The 18,855-nt window shown below is 38.6% G+C and overlaps 1 protein-coding gene across 3 annotated transcripts in view; it reads right to left on the bottom strand.

The window, feature by feature from the left end:
- LOC311600388 (broad substrate specificity ATP-binding cassette transporter ABCG2-like) overlaps positions 1-18,855 on the bottom strand; it is a 48,932-nt gene that overhangs the window by 22,479 nt on the left and 7,598 nt on the right. For 2 of the 3 annotated variants that reach the window (XM_084786988.1, XM_084786987.1), the window contains exons 2-6: positions 11,743-11,958; positions 7,470-7,529; positions 6,596-6,710; positions 5,894-6,046; positions 1,325-1,482 (exon numbers count right to left, since the gene is read on the bottom strand). In XM_084786988.1, the coding sequence (XP_084643114.1) occupies positions 1,325-1,482; positions 5,894-6,046; positions 6,596-6,710; positions 7,470-7,529; positions 11,743-11,939 (683 nt within the window). In that variant the 5' untranslated portion in view covers positions 11,940-11,958. The remainder of the gene's footprint in view (positions 1-1,324; positions 1,483-5,893; positions 6,047-6,595; positions 6,711-7,469; positions 7,530-11,742; positions 11,959-18,855) is intronic. The other variant, XM_084786989.1, reaches the window with a different exon arrangement.

The raw sequence follows: 18,855 nt of genomic DNA, 5'->3' as shown, positions 1-18,855 counted from the left end.
ATCTCTATGTCTGCTTACCAGGGGATCTAAGTCCTAGTCCCTCATTTCCCTGCTCAGAGATCACTCTAACAGCTGTCTGGGGTTTCGAGGCACAGACTGCTTTAAATGCTTTAGAGCTGGCATGAGGAGTGTTGCTCTAAGGGACTGTGATAAAGCTGAACAGATGACAAGGACCCAGAGCACAGGCCAGCTCTATGATGGTGGCATGGAGACGCCTATGTGAGCGAAGTAGCATCTGTAACAAGTAGAAGGTCAGACTGTTATTGCCACAAAATACCTACCAAGAGCATCCTAGGTGTTCAGCAACATAGAAATGGGTAAACAAAGTGTGACATAAGGTATGGCATTTACAGGAAAGGAGATGTAACTAAAGAAAAGACATTAAGTAAGTTAAACCAGTTTCATAAAGACAAATGTCCTAAGTTTCCTCTCACCTTAAATTTTATAAACATAAAATAATGCATGCCTATATGGTATAAAATCAACAATGCAACTGTTTAGGGGAGAAAAAGTTACAGGAGTGGAAATGTAAAATGGGGAGTGAGTGAGTAAAGATGCAGGATATATTTGTGTGAAAATATCCTCATGGGACACAGCACATTGGTACAATGGATACATACAATATAAGGTACAACTCAAACAGAGGAAGACAGACTGATCAAACAGATGCATGATGAGCATTCACACAGGACCTGTAGGATCTGGAAGGCAACAGGGAGCTTCCAGGAGGAAGCAGACCTGGGTGAGGTTGATGCTCAGAGTGGGTCTGAGGACTGGGGACATCAGAATGAGCGTATCCTCTAAGAGTCCCCATTGGAGACTCCTGGACTCCAGACTCACAGAAGCAAAATCTGTATGTTTACTGCACTTCAGGTACTTAGTTTGCATAGCAGTGCTTGAAAAGGCAGATTTCTATTGTTAAGCCACCTAGTCTGTGGGCTTTTGTTGTAACTGTACACTATCTTTGTAATACCCTAAGGTAACTGGGTTCTTGTGTCTATTTGATGGTCCAGACATATACAAACATGTTCTGCCTTGGGGCCCTTGGTTGTTCTTTCCAGCCCAATTCCGTCACCTCCAGGTCCCCTGTCCATGCCTGAGATCCTCCGTGACCCTCCTGCTATTTACACAGCAAGTCAGCCCCACACAGCCATTGTGCCCCCCATGTTCTTGCTTCATCGCTCTTAGTAGCTCTTCTTTTTCTTCAACAAACTAGGAAGAAAGTTTGTTGTTTACTCCTGAGTCTCCTGCACAAAGAATAACTGCCACACAGAGGTGACGAGGCATTAAATGAATAAAAGACCAGTGCTTTTGTACCGTGTACCTTTTCAGGAGCAAAAGGATAGCATTCGCTGTGCTTGAATCCAAACCAGTTGTAGGCTCATCCAGGAAGAGGATGGAAGGGTCAGTGATCAGCTCCATTCCGATGCTTGTCCTTTTTCTTTCTCCTCCAGAGACACCGCGGGTAAACTGAGTTCCAACCTAAAGCAAGTGTCATCTTTATCAACAAGAGTGAACATAGTTGCCATCACTTGGTAGATAGACATGGGCAGACCCGATTGTCCCCACAAGTCTCTTGTAAGTACATGCTCTATCACTTGTCTCTTGTGGAGACAATTTATTGTCATCACTCTGAAGACTATTGGTTCACAAACAACAAAATACCCAGGAGAAGGCGGTTTCTTTTTACCAGATGAGTAAACTAAGGCTCTGGTTAGAGCTGCAAGGACGCCTGACCTGAAACGAAGTCCCTGCTCTTAACAGTTCCTTATTCCTCAGAAGGCTGCAATTTCTTTTTTCAGACAGTGTTTCTCACCAACTTGGCTAGGTTTCAGGAAGCCCCATCCCTGCCTCCCCAGTGCTAAGATCACAAGAGTGCACCACATGAGGCTTGTTTTACTTGGGCTCTGGGGACTGAAGTCAGGTCCTCATGCTTGTAAGCAGGTGACCAACTGAGCTATTCCTTCAGCTGACATGCTTTATTTTAAGGTAGTGAACAAAGGAGAACACTAAAAGATATAGTAAACTTTCAGCCTTAAACAGGCAATCAAGAGGAAAAGGGAGCACTCTAACCATAATCTATTAAACATCCAGAACGTGAACCTCTGTATCTCTCCCAATTGTTACTAGGTGGACTGAGATGGGATGAGACAGAGAGGTCACATTCTATACCATTTAATTACTTTTCAGCCTCCAGTTTGATGCTGTCTGGAGATAACTCACTGTAGAATTTCTAACTCATCTTCTCAGACAAACCCAGAAGGTAAGATATTCCACAGTAAATCTGGATCAATCTTTTCTTTTCAACCACTCATTGTCATTATGAAAGCCCAATAGGAAGGATTGAGAGAGACAGAATGTGGTAAATGATTCTGAAATCACACAGCTCCGAGGAGTTATATTGTAATGCTATTTGCAACCCTTGACTGGGTCCTAAAATAACCCTGAATTACAAGAGACTTTTGGGAGACAACTTAGCAACAGTGAAAGAGTAGGATATGATTAATTTCCCTTTTTCTTTTTCATTTTGTTAATGCTATTCCAGTATGTAGTTAAATGTCCTCCTTTATGTATTTATTCATTTTATTGGAGCAACACCTGACTGTGTTCTTCAATGCTGACGTCAGTGCCTTGAGATTTGGTTATTGCCCTGCTATGGGCATTGTTAGGAATGTTGAACTATCTCCTGTAATCATGTGATGGTATGGAATGTCCCCCAATTATCCCTGATTGGCTAAATAGAGATGCTGAAGCTTATGACTGGCTGGAAGAAAGGGAAGCAGAGTTTCAGGTGCTGAGCTTGGGTTTGAGGGAGGAAGGGAAGAAGATAATTGATACAGGATCAAAAGAAGATATAACAGGAGGATAGGAAGCCGGAGGGAGGAGTCACCATGAGGCAAGATGGCAATGAACACATGGCAGTAAGGAAAGACGGATGGAGCAGAAGCCATAAGAAATCATGAGAGTAGCAACTGATTGGCTTTTAGGTGGTTTTAAAGATACTAGGATTATAGTAGCTCAGAATGTCCCCAGCATAATTCCTACAACTTAATAATAAATCCTAGTCTCTGTGTGTCAATCACTGGGGAACTATCTGGTTAAAGAAAAGAGCTACCATAATAATTTCAAGTATTAATTAATATCAAAATAATAATTCTGTCTAGACCATTTATTCAATGCTACTTTTAGAATCTAGAGCTTTGCAAATCCTAAGCACATGCCCTACAACTGAGTTACACTTCCATTCTCATATTTGATTTTTATAGGGACATAACAAGTATTGAGGGTTAAAGGACTGTAAAGTTGTTGTTAAATTATTCGAATAAGAAATAGCTGAAGAGCCTACGACAACTGAGAAAACTATGGGCATAACATTACCAATTATACCATTATTTTATTTAACAATTTTAACATTAGAGAAAGCAGACTATTTCTCTGTGTTTTTATACTTAACATTTTATAAAAATATGGTGGCACTCAGAGGAAGGACAGCAGGTTACCAAGAAGAGACTTGATACCCTATGAGCATATACAGGGGGAGGGAATTCCCCTCATAGGGGAGGGGAATAAGGGGAAATGGGAGGGAGGGAAGAATGGGAGGATACAAGGGATGGGATAACCATTGAGATGTAACAAGAATAAATTAATAAAGGAGAAAAAAGAAAAAACAATATTTTAATATGTTAGATTATATTAATTCAAAGAAATGAACAAATAGCTTTCTATTTCTCCTGGAAATCCAAACCTACAGCAGTGCCTGCTTAAAGGTAAAGAATAATATGGACATACAGTCCAGTAATATAGCACTTGCCTAGCATGAATGAGGCCTAAGAAATAATAATTTGTACCATACACATATTTTTTAAAAAGGAAGAAGAAAAAGCAAGAGTCAAGAAAAAGATCATTCTACATAGACAAAATTAATCTACTAAACTGGGCCAAGGCAAAGCAAGAACATTAACTCAGAAATTAAGTCAACCAAAAACCTACCCAACCTCCCTTAAAGGAAATGGGGCATCATTCTCTTAAGGTTTCTCTGGCTGATTTGGGATGAACAATATCTTTGCAGAGACCCAAATAGACTTGGGAAAATGGTAAAACAAGCTAGGAATAGCATTTGTGGCCCAGTTTCTAAATGTTGAGAAATTTCAGGCTTAGTTCGAGTCCTGTGTGGGATAGTCTGAAGTTCTGGACCAATTGGGATTGGAAGCTTTTTTTGAAAATTTCCTCAGAGCTGTCTTATACTGATGAGGAACAACAATTGAAACACTTGGTGCTGGAAGTCCTCAATAGTTCCTGCCTCACAAATATGTCTGCCAGATATATAGGGCCAGAAGACTTAAGATGATACTCCAATGTTATAGAGAGTTTTAGGTGATTATTCAGATAGAAAACTGTCTCTGCTTGATACCGTATGAGCATATCCAGGGGGAGGAGATCCCCCTCAGACACAGACATAGGGGAGGGGAGTAGGGGGGGAAGTGGGAGGAAGGGAGGGATGGGAGGATACATGGGATGGGCTAACAACTGAGATGTAATATGTATAAATTAATAAAAATGTATTAAAAAAAAAAGAAAAGAAAACTGTCTCTGTCATCTTCTCATTTGGAAAGTTACTAACCTGCACTCCTGGCATACTCAGGTAATCAATTTTATTCCTTCTCAAGTCTCTGATGGGGTGAAGAAAGACCAGGCAGTTTCGTTTTAAAATGAAGCTTAGTTATTTAGAGGTTCAGATGTTTTTAGTTCTAGATAGATGTTTTAAGTTAATAGTGAAAAGATGTGATGGAGATTGATTTACATTCAGAATTTTAGGTGCACCAAGATAAGAAAGATGTTTTCTTCAAGGCTCTCAAATACAAATAGTCAAAACACAAAGAATATAACATTTATATAATTCCTGATTGTGTCATGGTTCTTCTTGCTATAGGTAGTTTATTGTACATATGTGTAATAATATAAATGTATATGTAAAAAATAAAAAATATTTAATAAAAAAGATGGATAGAAAGAAAGAAAGAAAGTCAAATATCATCATCATCCCAAGGTTATTTTTCCCAGCAAAGTACACAGCTCATGAAAGATGGCTAACAAGTACCAAGAGAAGCAACATCATTATCCCTAGCCTCTGAGGGAGAAAATGGTTATGGGCAGGAGAGGATTAAATTACAGCATTGCATTTTCAACCAATGCCCAAATGTCTGCTCAGCCAAAGCTATATGGACTGGACATTTATAAAGTCCACCCACTGCCTCATTCCCCTTCCTGATCCTAACAAACATTCGAAAGGGAAGCACCTTCTCCATTTCTGTTACTCACTAAACCATTGAATGTAGGAGTCTGGAAACAAATGCTGACAGTAGGTAAGGAAGAAAGGAGAGTTATGAGGACAGGAGGAGAAATGAAACTGTCAAAAAAAAGAAAGAAAGATTACAGATAAAGAATTGAGTAGTGGACAAATTGTAAGTAAATCCTAATGTGACCAAATGCAATATCGGAAGCCCAGTCACAGCATAATGATGCATGCAGAGCAAGGCCATTTGGATTCTGGTCTTTCTCGTTTCAAACTATTCCTCAATAAGTAGCAGATCATTTCGTGCAGATAAATACCAAGCTGTGACTTGAAAAAGAGGGTAGTTGCAGTTTATATAGAAGAAAATCATATAAGGTGCATTTCCCTGGTGGACCAAACTCCATTTCCAGGAACCAGCTATTATTACTTTTTTTAAACCTTGATTTTTATCTTACTTTATATAGCCAGCTCCCGTCTCATCATACAGAGAGCAATTAGCAATTACTTTTGGCTACAGAAATTATAGGAAACTTTCACTTAAGCTTATATTGTTAACATGGGGTTATTTCCTGGCCATGATATTAGAAAGAGTTGTCATACCTTAGAATCTGCTACTTTGTCCAGACCTAACTCTTTAATGATCATGTTAATCCGCTCATTTTTTTCGTGATTCCTCACAGTCATTGGAAGGCGAAGAGCTGCTGAGAACTGAAGATTTTCTCTCACTGTCAGGGTGCCCATCACAACGTCATCCTTAAGGCAAGGTGGCATTTTAGTGAGGCATGTGAATCTTTTCTATGACCAACTTGAGCATATATAGTTCAATCCATACACATAACACATCCAAGGTAACATCCTGGCTACTGGTAAACCACAAGTTCTCTTAAGCTGCAGCAACTGCACATACAGACACCTGCAAAGTTCAATGGCATCATTTTTCTCACCCAGCTGTACACCTGGGAGTACACAGAACAGAACACATGTGAAACTACTAGACATTCAAGGCTGCCAGGTGGAAGGATTTGGCAAAGACATTTATCTATAATGAAGAAAGAAAGTGAAGGAAAAGGAAAAAAAATTTTGATTGTATAGATGTCATAACTGATACCACTGTTCCCACAGGCTCATATTCCAGGTCCACTCTGTCTTTCCCTTTAATATCATCCCCATTGCAATGGAAGTTTATGAAAATACGATGGAAATACATTGATTATATGAGCATGTTTTATATGTAATTGGAGGCAAACTAAACTATAATCTAATGCACATGTACATATATTGCCCAAATATGCTTATACTCACTTGAACCACATAACCTGTACTACATTTGAAATTGGCAGGTTGAGGTGCCCCATTTATCAACACATCTCCAGATAATCCTCGTGGATCCTTCCTTGCTGCTAAGACATCTAGCAACCTGTAAGGGACATGTATGTTATAAGGATTTTTCTCCATCACCAGAGGCCATATTGCTTAGCTGCTCTAAAATCAATATCTGCTAGTGTTCACACTTATCTAATAGATAAGTTTATAGTTTGAAAACAAAGTTATAGGCTGAGCATGGTTGCACAAACCTTTTACCTCAGTTATTAGGAGGCAGAAGAAGAAGGTTGTGTGTGAGTTCAATGCCAACCTAGTCTTACATAATGAGTTCTAACCCAGCCACAGCTACATAGCTAAGATCTTGTCTCTCAGTCAAACAATAAAAGCAAAACAAAAAATAAGTTTTAAATTCTCAACATCCTTTTCATTAAGTTCTACAGCAAACCCCAAAATATAAAAGCAAGAAAACATCAGCTTAAATAGTAAGATTCCCCCAAATGACCTTTTTGGTTAAGGGACTTTGGAGATCACAACCCAGGCAGCATGTTGTTTAATGAGTCCTCGTGTCTTAACCTCATACCTTCACTACATGCCTTCATTTTAAATATTACTACATTCTTTTACCTACTCACTAGCACGTATCTCCCAGTATATGCCAATCACTTCATCCTATGCTAATATTAAAGCTGCCCTAATACAGCTTTCTGGTCCTTGGGACAAAACCTTGAGAAAGTTCAACTCCATATTATCTACAACACAGACCACATATATACTTCAAATAATCAGCCAGTACCTGTTCATGTGAACGTGACACTTAATGAACAGAAAAGGCTTATTTATATGTTATACTCACGAAGACTTGCCTCCGCCCGTGGGTCCCAGAATGGCATTGAGGCCAGGTTTCATGATCCCGCTGGAAACAAAACCATACTACTTTAATGTTGAACTTTACATGAAAGTTCTTAAATTTACCATATGCACCAAACACATTGATAAAGGAGGATGAAACTGCGAACCAGCACAACCTCCTAAAGATAAAGAATCCCTAATACTAGAAGTTGGTCCTTCTCTAGTCCTCTCTTTGTCTTGTAACTTCATCTTGAAACAACTTAATCCTTTGAAAATGGCACGGCCAATGTTCCAGTTTCCTTGATGTTAAGTTGGGGCTGCAACTCAGAGGTGGAGCCCATAACTAAAATGCGTGACCTTGGGCTCAGTCCCAGCAGCAGCAACAGAAGGTCTTTTATATAAGAAATATTCAAATAAAAGAGTCTTAAAATAAGAGCTTTCTGAAATGAGTAAGGAAGAGTCTAAAAGGATTGTTTAGACCCTTTCCAACTACACCTGTTAAACAATATAAAGTCCACAACAGTTTCTGAGTAAAGGTAATGATTAACATATTTAAATTGTTCTCACTCCCTAGTAAAGTTAAGCACAATCAATACTTGAAGGATAGCAGTGGGTTATGTTTCCATTACAAAGATCTAATCAGACAAAAAAAAGTCAAATTAAATTGAAGTCACAGTGTTAGGGCAGAAGAGTCAATAGCATGTAACACTGAAGCAAAACATTTCAGGTAGATATGATGCCTCAGTGGGTAAACCTTTGGCTATACAAGTCTGAAGACCTGAGTTTGATGCCCAGAAGCCATGGTAGAATGAGAAATGACCTCTTATGGGTGCCTTGGTCTACCTGTCTCTGTCTATCTATCTGCTTCTCTTTTTCTCTAATAAAACACACACACACACACACACACACACACACACACACACACACACACGTAAATAAATAAATAAATATGAAACAATGAAAGGTTTTACTAATTAGAGCAGGAAACACATAGTCTTGTAGGACATCATCTCTTTCCTTGTGAAATGTCTAATAATGACGTATAGGCGCATCCTGTAGACCAGCTTGGGGAAAAAAGAAGAGAAAACACTGATAGTTCTGCAGTAGTGATAACTGAGCAGTGAGGAACAGTTAGTTAAAGGAAACAACTGTTGGTGAACAAGTAGTTAAAGGACCCAATTGTTGAGGAGAGACTGAAGAACAGAGGAGAAAAGAAATATTGAGGCCCAGACATAAATTATGGTGCAAAATTGAAAGGTCTTCTAGCCCAGGAGAACTTTATTTTTCTTCGCTTCCTCTTAGGCCAACTCCAGTACTTTAGTTAAGGTAAAGTTACATTTTTTCATTACAGATTACATCATGATTTTTTTTCAGCTTTTACAATCAATAGAGCATTAAAATCAACAGAGCAAGAAAACAATCTAACAAAGAAATATAAACAGTTATTTATAAGCTACAATAAAACTTACAGAAAAAAATCAATCACTATCCTAGCAATGGTCAGCATGACTTGATTGTTATTTTTTAAGCAATACTCAGTAAAGCTTAATCATAAATTTCCTCAGACATTAAGCCATTGTGTTTACATCATTGTCACAGCCACACAGAAAAAAAACTTGACTTACTTCCAATCTCAAACCAACAGGTGTGCTATTCATCTTTATCCAAGCCTAGGCTAACTGCTAAGGGGTCCTCTATTGTAAAATATCTGTAAATCATGACATTCCCAGTGCACTTTCTATTGTTCTCAAAGCAGATTCTAAAGAAACCTTTGATTTATTATAAGAACAAGTTTTGCTTTTCTACAGCTAACAATATCTAACCAGATACTGTTATGTCAGAGTTCTAACTTTCTTTTGAAGCAGTTTCTGCCTAGCTGCTAACAGTCCTCAGAATAAATTTTTTCTCATTGTCTCAAGCCTTTGGCCAGATACTGTCTTCCATCATTCTCTGTGGGAAAAAGTTCTCACGTGTAAATTTCACTAGGCCTGAACTCATAGTCAAAATAAGAAAGAGAGAGAAAGGTAGTTTTAGGATAAAAAAAACAGATTTCAAAATAGTTTTTAGGAAAAATTATTCTATATATAGACAACGACCATAGGTGATATTTAAGGACAGTGTTGATCAGGGAGAGATCTTTGGAACATTGTCAAGCAAAGCTTTAACAGCTATTCTTGATGTTCAAAGATCATGTTTAAGATCTTTGGAACTTTGTCAAGCAAGGCCTCTAGGACTTGTCCTAATGCATTTGATGAGCACACAAAACAAAGCCATATATTTCAACAAATTAAGTAGATATTTATATTGCCTAAGACAGAGCAATCACAGCAATGTTGACTCTGATGATATCCAAGAAAGTACAAATTTTATCCTAATAGTGACAAGTAGGAAGGCTAAAGAAAACAAACAAGAAAAGGGAGAGTTAAGGGTGGGCCCATTACAGCTGCCTGGGAACGATGAAGAGAGGCCTGAGTTGGCTCATCCGGTACTCTGCTGTCATGTTTATCTCCTAGAAGTGGTGAGCAGGTCAAGATGTATTCCACAGAGAACACAGTATCAAACCAGTGGAAAGCCCAAACTGCCAACTACTTCATGCATATGAGGACTAAAATGACCTTTCCTATTATTATACTTTGTCATGAGCAATAAACTCTCCCATGCATCTGTCACCCTGCACTTACATCCAAGAAACACTCACCATTTATTGCCTGCTGTACCTGATATATCACAATTATAAAATGGCCGGTGGGGGTTAAAGTGCAATGTACCTTTTGCTTTGTTTGTTGACTGATATACCTCTCAGTGAAATACCAAACAAATATAACAACAGGCCATTAAGGCTCAATCAAGCTGTGACACAGAAAAACCTCTTATTATTTCAATGTGTTACCCTTCTAACACACTGTCCAACATACAGACACAGAAATGCCAGGGTAAACTCTTAGTGTGCATGTATTTACACCTCGTGATGTGTGTCTTATATCAATAGCTACCAAGAACTTGCTTCAAAAATGAAGAGAACCTTTTATTATATAAGTATCTACTGCCACAATTCACTTTCAGTATTTAAAAATAGGTACTTATATAAAGAATAAGTAATCAAGAATAATTCAAGCATAAGCTGAACATTAATGTGCTATGATAGTTTAATATGTTTCAGAGGTTGGTTGATATTTACACTAAATTCTACCATTAAAGAAAATAACGAAGTTTGAGGCGTGCTCCCCTAGCTTCACATCCTCCACAGCATGTGCTGCCACTTCAGTTCTTGTTTTGTCTTTTTCCAGACAGGGTTTCTCTGTGTAACCTTGGCTGTCCTGGACTCACCTAGTAGAGATCCTCCTGACTCTGCCTCTTGCAGCTGGAATTACGGAGGTTTGTTTTTTTGTTTTGTTTTTGTTTTTTTTTTTTTTTGGTAGCTATTTTGACAAGTATAAAATGGAATCTCACAGTAATTTTGATTTTCATTTCCCTGATGACTAAGGAGGCTGAGGATTTCTTTAAGTGCTTCTCAACCATTTGCGATTCCTCTGTTGAGAATTCCCTGTATTGCTCTGCACCCCATTTTGTTAGTGTTTGATTTCTTGAGGGTTTATATATATATATAATATTAGCCCTCTGTGTCATGGGGGCGGGGGAATTGTGAAGATCTTTTCCTAATCAGTAGGCTGTCGTTTTGTTCTGTAGACCCGTTATTCATACTATGCACATAGCACATGGCTACAAGCTGTGCCATATCCCAAACTGCTGGACAAGATGTTGTTAAAGAGGGAAAGTCCTAAGTAAATCCTTACAGATGACAATCAGCTTATCATAAATAAGTCACTTATTAAAACAGGTGTACTTGAAAAATCAAAAGACTTCATAATTATATTACATTTCCACCTCCTTTATACCAGATTATAATAATAAAGTGAACACTTAGAAAAGTATGAAGTTACATTTTTACAATCAGTATACCAAAAAATTTAAAGTCAGATCTCTATCTCTAATGAAATTCTTACCAGTCTTAACAAAACAGTATTTTAAAATGGTCAATTTCTCAAAAATATAAGATTTTTAAAAGTTTTGACAGTTCCTTTTTAAGTAAAATGTATGCCAAACTAAAGACCAAGCAATTTATGTCCTAGTTTAGAGAAAAGAAACAAAAACATGTGTCTACATACATATGTACAAAGACATGAAGTCAAGTATTCACAGCAACTGTTAGTAATAAACATTCTGTAAAGCTCACTGTAGATAAATAAAGCAATCTTTTAAAGAGTTCATACACATACTTGATATCTGAGAGTATTTCTTTCTCAACTGCTTTCCGGACCAAAAACCCACTTTTCACTTTCACTCGATAGGTGATGTTATGAAAACTTAGCACATCTCCCGTAAGCGTCTTTGAGTCATTGGAGTTCATTCCAGGAAGGCTGTTGGTGTTTCTCTGTGATATTGGTTCTAAAATGTGGTCATTACTGGAGGACATCTTTAGGATTTCTGCTTTTCTATGGAGGGAAAAACAACAGTAAATTAATATGAATAGAAGAGTCTGTCAGCACAGGTAACACTACTTTTACCACCTCAATCAAGTAACATGAAACAGCCATAACTGAGTCCTCTGCTCCCACTAGCTGTCAAGTGTCTGAGAAATGGTATCTTAATTAGTCAACAGAATACGCAAAACACTCAGAGCTAAGCAAATAGAAAAAAGATGGGAAACTTTTCATCTTGTCTAGCTTTAAAATCATATAATAAAACTTCAAATCAGACTACAGGATAAAGACCCTGTCAGTTCATTAAGTCATTGTTTCATCTTAGAGTTTGTGACATTGTTGTTAGCAAACAGAGGATTCTCTGATTCTCAGATTGTACATTGGCTATTCTCCACTTCAAGATGATAAACTCCCCAACTGTTGCCAATGACAAAACAATAACAGGGAAATATATTTAAATTTTAGGATAACTTAAAATTTGGAAATTATTAACTACATCAAATGAGTAATGAACTAATTCAGGACTATAAAGTAAACACTGAGATTTTATAGATCAAGTTTAAAATGCTTCACAATGAACACTATTAAAAATCCCCTTACAAATCTTATTAGACCGAGACCATAAGGCGAACTGAGCTTATGAAACAGGCTTAACATGTTATGGTCAGTAATTAGTTTTAATATTTAAAGGGCCTCCATCTGTGAAGAGCTTTCTCTTGTCTACTTTTCATGAGTTATGTTTCCTGTGTGTGATATTTATCTGTGCAGACACGGGAGAGAAAGGGCTCAGGGGCAGGACTTACTTGACTGCTATTGCCTCCTTTCTAGGATTTTGCTTCCTATGAAAATTATGCAGGAAACATACAGGATTAAAATTTGAAAATGACGAAAGGTGTCTCTATGGATGAAAGAGAGCCTCCAGGTTCAAGGAGAAATTTATTTTTTAAATAGGAGGGAGAAAGGATTATCATAATCTCTCATACATGTAACTAGAGACCTGGGAAGGGAAGGGTGGAATAGAGTAGAACCAATATTTAAAGAAATTCTGGGCAGTATTCTTCCAAACAGATGAGAAGTTCAAGTCTCAGAATGAAGTTTCAAAAACAACAAGCAGGATACATACAAAGGAACTCAAAGGTGTGTCTAGAAAAACGGAGAAAAATCATTACTTTCTGAATGTTTTATGTCCCAAATTTAACATTTCCTACTCTATGTGTTTTGTTTGTTTGTTTGTTTGTTTTGTTGGTTTTTAATGCCATGATACAATAAACCATAGCAACTAGACAAAGTTCTTTTTTCCTGAAGCAATCTAAAAAGTCATGGGTGGTGTAAGACCTTTCAACTTTCCCATAAATACTTTGTTAAATCTCTCCACGTCTTCAAACCAAAGATATGAGTGTCAATACAAACACACCCAAGTGTGACCAGACACAATGGCCATCTTGTATCCTCTCATAACACAGTAAGAATCAAGAACATATCACTGGACTTAAATTAGTCATTGGATGAAAATGAGGTGTCTAAAAGATTTTCACTAATAAAAAGCTACACCTGGAGTAAAGAACCAAAGAAAGATCACCCATGCCAGCAGCTGGTGATCTAGAACCGATAGACTAGTAAGGGCGTTAGAAGTGTGTGGAGTTGGTTGTGGTCCCCATAGCTGGGCTGTGTCTGCATCCTCACTGCTGAGCAGCCACATAATTCCTAAGGAGTTCTACAGACTTTCTCAAGGGTTACAGCCCAATGCATTAGACAGGTCTAACTCTGGAATATCGCTCTGAAGAGGTGAGGACGACTTACAAGAAGAGAGAGAGAACAGGAACAAATTTTAGAGTTCTCATCAGAAAAATGCATTACCCTAAGTTGAAACAAAAAAGTACATTCAGGATTGAAAAACAAAGAACATATAAAACTTACATACCATTCCACAACAAGCAATCTCTAGTTAACTGTGATGACTCTTAAAAGTGTCCACCACTCTCTTAGTCACAGTAATCTTTCCTGTGGTGGCAGCCTTTCTATCATGTATGCTGCTCAGTAGACTGGCACGGTTTTTTTAAATTTTCTTTATTATTATTATTATTAATTTATTCATATTACATCTCAGTTGTTAGCCCATCCCTTGTATCCTCCCATTCCTTCCTCCCTCCCGCTTCCCCCTTACTCCCCTCCCCTATGTCTGTGACTGAGGGGGACCTCCTCCCCCTGTATATGCTCATAGGGTATCTAGTCTCTTCTTGGTGACCTATTATCCTTCCTCTGAGTGCCACCAGGTGTCCCCATCCAAGGGACATGGTCAAATATGGGGCACCAGAGTTTGTGTGAAAGTCAGATCTCCTTTTCCACTTAACAGTGGAGAATGTCCTGTCCATCGGCTAGTCTGGGTAGGGGTTCGAAGTTTACTGCCTATATTTTCCTTGGCTGGTGCCATAGTTTGAGAAGGACCCCAGGGCCCAAACCCGCCTGTAGTTTTCCAGCACATTCTGGATCCTTCTATTTCCTCATTCTCCCAGGATTCTCACACCTAAAGTCTCAATAGGATGTCTTCCCCTCTGACCCATTTTCCTGGTAGGTAAAGTTTTTCATGGGGACGTACCCCTTGGACTAGTGTCTCGATATAAGTGAGTATATACCATTTTTAAACACAAAGGAAAACAAATCAAACAATATGCAGACTTTCCCGTGACAAAATTCAGCATCCAACCTTGATGTTTCCTGGTGGAGAGGGTATTTCTCTATCCTAGGCCTTCTGTGAAGACCGTAAGTCCTTAAAAAAAATTCCAAAGAACTTCACCACCAGCCTTAGCCGGCGTCTCGAGTTATCTGGGCAATTTACAAATCTTGGTAAAGATGAAAGTCCTTCCAAAGGGATGGCTGCCCCTTCCTTTTCCCATCTGCCTCTTTTCTGATGTCAACAGGCTTCACCAGTTCTTGTCCTCTTGTTTTCTCTTCAGTAGGACCCAGCTTTTCTTTGTTGATCTTTGTTGTTGTTGTTGTTAATTTTGAGCCCCTTTCCTCTCTAAACCGTTATGTTAATCTGCTTCAAAAATAAGAATTTTCCCTTTTACCATATGCTTAATCATGTATCGCTTTCTAATCAGAGAGCAAAACCTGCTTTATATATGATGGAAAAGCAATACCCAGGTAGACTCTGTCCTCGGCCAGATATCCTTGCCCACTTGCTAACTACTGTACATCGGGAGGGTGCGAGGGTAGCCACCAGTAAGGGTTCACGGCTGGACACTTACACTTTTTCTTTCCTACAAACAATAGGAGAGTATGAAGAACTAATCCCAACCTCAGAGCAATTGGTTAAGTAGTTTGTACTATATACTGACATTAATGCAAAGATACTAGTACTAACAAGGAGTTAGAGGTCTCTTGAGTTACAAATGAAAAAGCGCATGAACCATGCGTCTTAACTTTAAATATCACTCCTTACATTTAAGTCTTCTATTGACCAGTGGTTTTCCTGTGTCTCTGGCACATCTACCTCAAAGCATCCAGTTACTGAAAAGTCTAAGACTACTTAGTGATTAGTTTGGAGTCAGCACACTGACAGGGCTCCAGGACTTTACATCATGGTAGCAGTGATCTGAGGACAAGGCAGATAGGGAGACACCCTCCTAATGGAAGGTATTCCTGTGTCCTGGCTACTTTTAGGTCAACTTAACACAGGATGGAGTCATTTGGGGAGAGAGAATCTCAATTGAAAATGAAATTTCCCCACCAGAATGGCCAGTGGATAAGCCTGTGGGGCATTTTCTTTCTTGATTGATGATATGGGAGAGCCCAGTTCACTGTTGATGGTGCTGCCCCTGGGTACGTAGGTGATCTTGAGATGTATAAGAAAGAAAACTGAACAAGCCAGGAGAAGCTACACTTCTCTGTGGATGTTGCTTCAGTTACAGTATGCAAGTTCTTACCCTGAATTCCCTCTGGGCTGTATTTATAAGTTGTAAAGGAAAATTAATCTCCCCAGCAACTTGCTCTTGGTCATGGTGTTTTATCACAGCAATAGAACCCATGACTGAGATAATATACATATTCAATAAATATGCCAGAGGCTTATAATACTAACTGTGGTCTTGTATGGTGCATTCTTGGAAAAGCTTAGGAGTTACATGCAGAAATAAGGCCCAGTTTGCTTATATTCTTGAAAAAAGGGAGGGGAGTAATATGAGTATGACCAGAAAGGACTTCAAGTTCTTGGACTCAGAGCCATGAACTTTTGCTAAAACCAACTAAGCATAAAAAACACCCTCACAGATGACCAACTGCCTTGCTGTCTTTGAGTCCTTTTGCAAAAACATATTTCCCTTGAGCTTTTTGTTTTAAGATTTTAGAATATTTTATATGTCACTATGTGTGAGTGTGTGTGTGTGTGTGTGTGTGTGTGTGTGTGTGTGTGTGTGCGCGCGCGCGCGCACCATTCATGTTCAGGTGCCAAAAGAGACAAATAGAAGGCATGGGATCCTCTAGTGCTGGAGTTAAAAAAGGTTGTAAACTGCCCAAAATGGATGCCAGGAACCAATTTCAGGTCTTCCAGGACAGCAGCAAGTAAACTTACTGTTGAGCCAGCTCTCTGGTTCCTTAAGTTTTATTTTAGTTTTTTAAAATTTTTTATTTTATTTTGTGTGTGTGACCATTGGTCTTCATGGTCTGTGCAGCACAGATGCCTCTAGAACTGACAGTAGAGGGTATTGGATCTCCTACAACTGGAGTTATAAATGGTTATGAACTATCATACGGGCGCTGGGAAGTTCTCCTGAAAGTGCATTCAGGGCTCTTAACCACTAAGCCACCTCTCTCCATATCCACACCTCTGCCTGAAGTTTTCTTAAATGCTATTTTAGGAAAGGTAAAATCCTTTCCCCTCACTTCTGCCTGTTGATAAAATCCAGGAACGAAACCCTACAATAGGCTGAGGATGTGATTCAGTGGTAGAGCTTCAGCATAAACATTCTGAGACTTAAAAGCAAAGTGGGCCAGGAAGATGCTCTGGTGGGCAAGTACATTTGCCGCAAGCTTGGAAATCTAAGTTCAATATTCTCATCCCACAGGGTAGAAGGAAAGAAGCAACTCCTACAAGGTGTCCTCTGAACTCTAGCTCCACCTACCCAGGTGATTCACACACACACACACACACACACACACACACACACACACACACACAAACTCACGCACGCCCAAATCGAGAACTGTGGATATGGCTCAGTGAGTAAAGTACTTGATGATAAGCCATGAAGATCTGAGTTCAGTCCCTACCAACTATGTCAAAATGTCAGGGATGCCTATAACTTGGTGTTGGAGAAGTGAAGACAGGAGGATGTCTAGGGCTTTCTAGCCAGACATTCTAGCCAAATCAGCAAACTCCAAGTTCTGTGAAAGACTGTCTCAAAAATCTAAGAACAATTAAGCAAGATCCAACATCGACCTTTGGGCTCCACACATATACCTACATGTGTGTAAGCACACATATGAACATGGGTATGTTTAAAATCACAAACTAAAGACCCAGTTAACAAAAGAAAGGGTTTATTATTTGTGCATATCTCCTACTATGGGTCTCAGTCCCACATATAGCCCAGGAACTAAATGAAGGGGTGGGGTCACACAAAATGTGACAACAGTAAAAGTTACTGAATAAATGACTAAAAATAAATTCAGATTTAAAATAAACACATAATAAAATTTTGGTTTGCTTTCTGGCAGAGCTCACCCATGTCTCATCATTAACATGTGTCCTAAGCATTACATATGCCATCATACAACAGCAATAAATGTTGCCTGAAATACTTTGGCTTAGTTATGTGACTACTGTATGTTATGACCTGCAAAAGAAGTTCACCATTTATAAATACAAATATTTGACTTACAGCTTTAACAACTTAGATCAGGTTACAGATCCAGAACTTTCTCACTAAAGTCTTTACCTTCAGCTATCTCTTATTACAAATCTGTAAATTCGAGAGTCCTGCTCATATTTGCATTTTCTTTAGATTATATTGCAAATCTGCAATTTCTAGAAGTCAGGCTCAGCAGTTAAATGCACTTGTCACCAAACCACAGCATTGAGGTCATTTCCTGGACAGGGACACACACAAACACAGAGAGAGAAAGAGACAGAGAGACAGAGAGACAGAGACAGAGACAGAGACAGAGACAGAGACAGAGACACAGAGAGAGAGACAGAGACAGAAAGAAAGACAGAGACAGAGAGAGAGAGAGAGAGAGAGAGAGAGAGAGAGAGAGAGAGAGAGAGAATAGTAAATGTACTAAAGTTTCAATAAAAACACAATTTCTAAAAGTTGTATTTGTGAGTTAGACATGGTGGCCCACAGAAGTTCAGGGCCAACATCAACTACACAGAATTACCAAAAGCTACATGGAACTTTACCTCATAAAAACAAACAAACAAGCAAACAAGCAAACAAAAAAACATGCTGTGGCACACCTATGATCCCAGCACTTTGGAGGTAGAAGAAGGAGGATTGGCACTTCAAGATGATTTCTATTGCTTTCCCAGCTCATGAGACACTGTCTCAAGAATACAAAAATGTATTAAGGTATGAGTCACAATTCATTAAAACTGAATTTCCCAGCAGATTATAGCTGCTTAAAAGAAGGGACCAAACATTGTCTATTACTTTTTGGTCCTTCAGATCTCCTTATATGCTTTTCTCAATTATTCTTATAAATAAGACTCTTTATGTGTCACCAGTATTAAGATCACTAGCCACCATGATAAAGATGAGATTTCAAAGCTCAATTAGAAATAATTAAACAGTTATTACTAAACTGCATTAAAATATAGAAAGATAATAAACACCAATAGAGAAACTGAGCTTCAAATTTTTGAAAGATAAGGACATAAACAATACCATCTATGAACTCCAACCCTAACTC

Source organism: Acomys minous (assembly GCF_964271855.1).
Source record: "Acomys minous genome assembly, chromosome: 6".
Taxonomy (NCBI): Eukaryota; Metazoa; Chordata; class Mammalia; order Rodentia; family Muridae; genus Acomys; species Acomys minous.
This window is presented reverse-complemented; position numbering and strand designations above follow the sequence as displayed.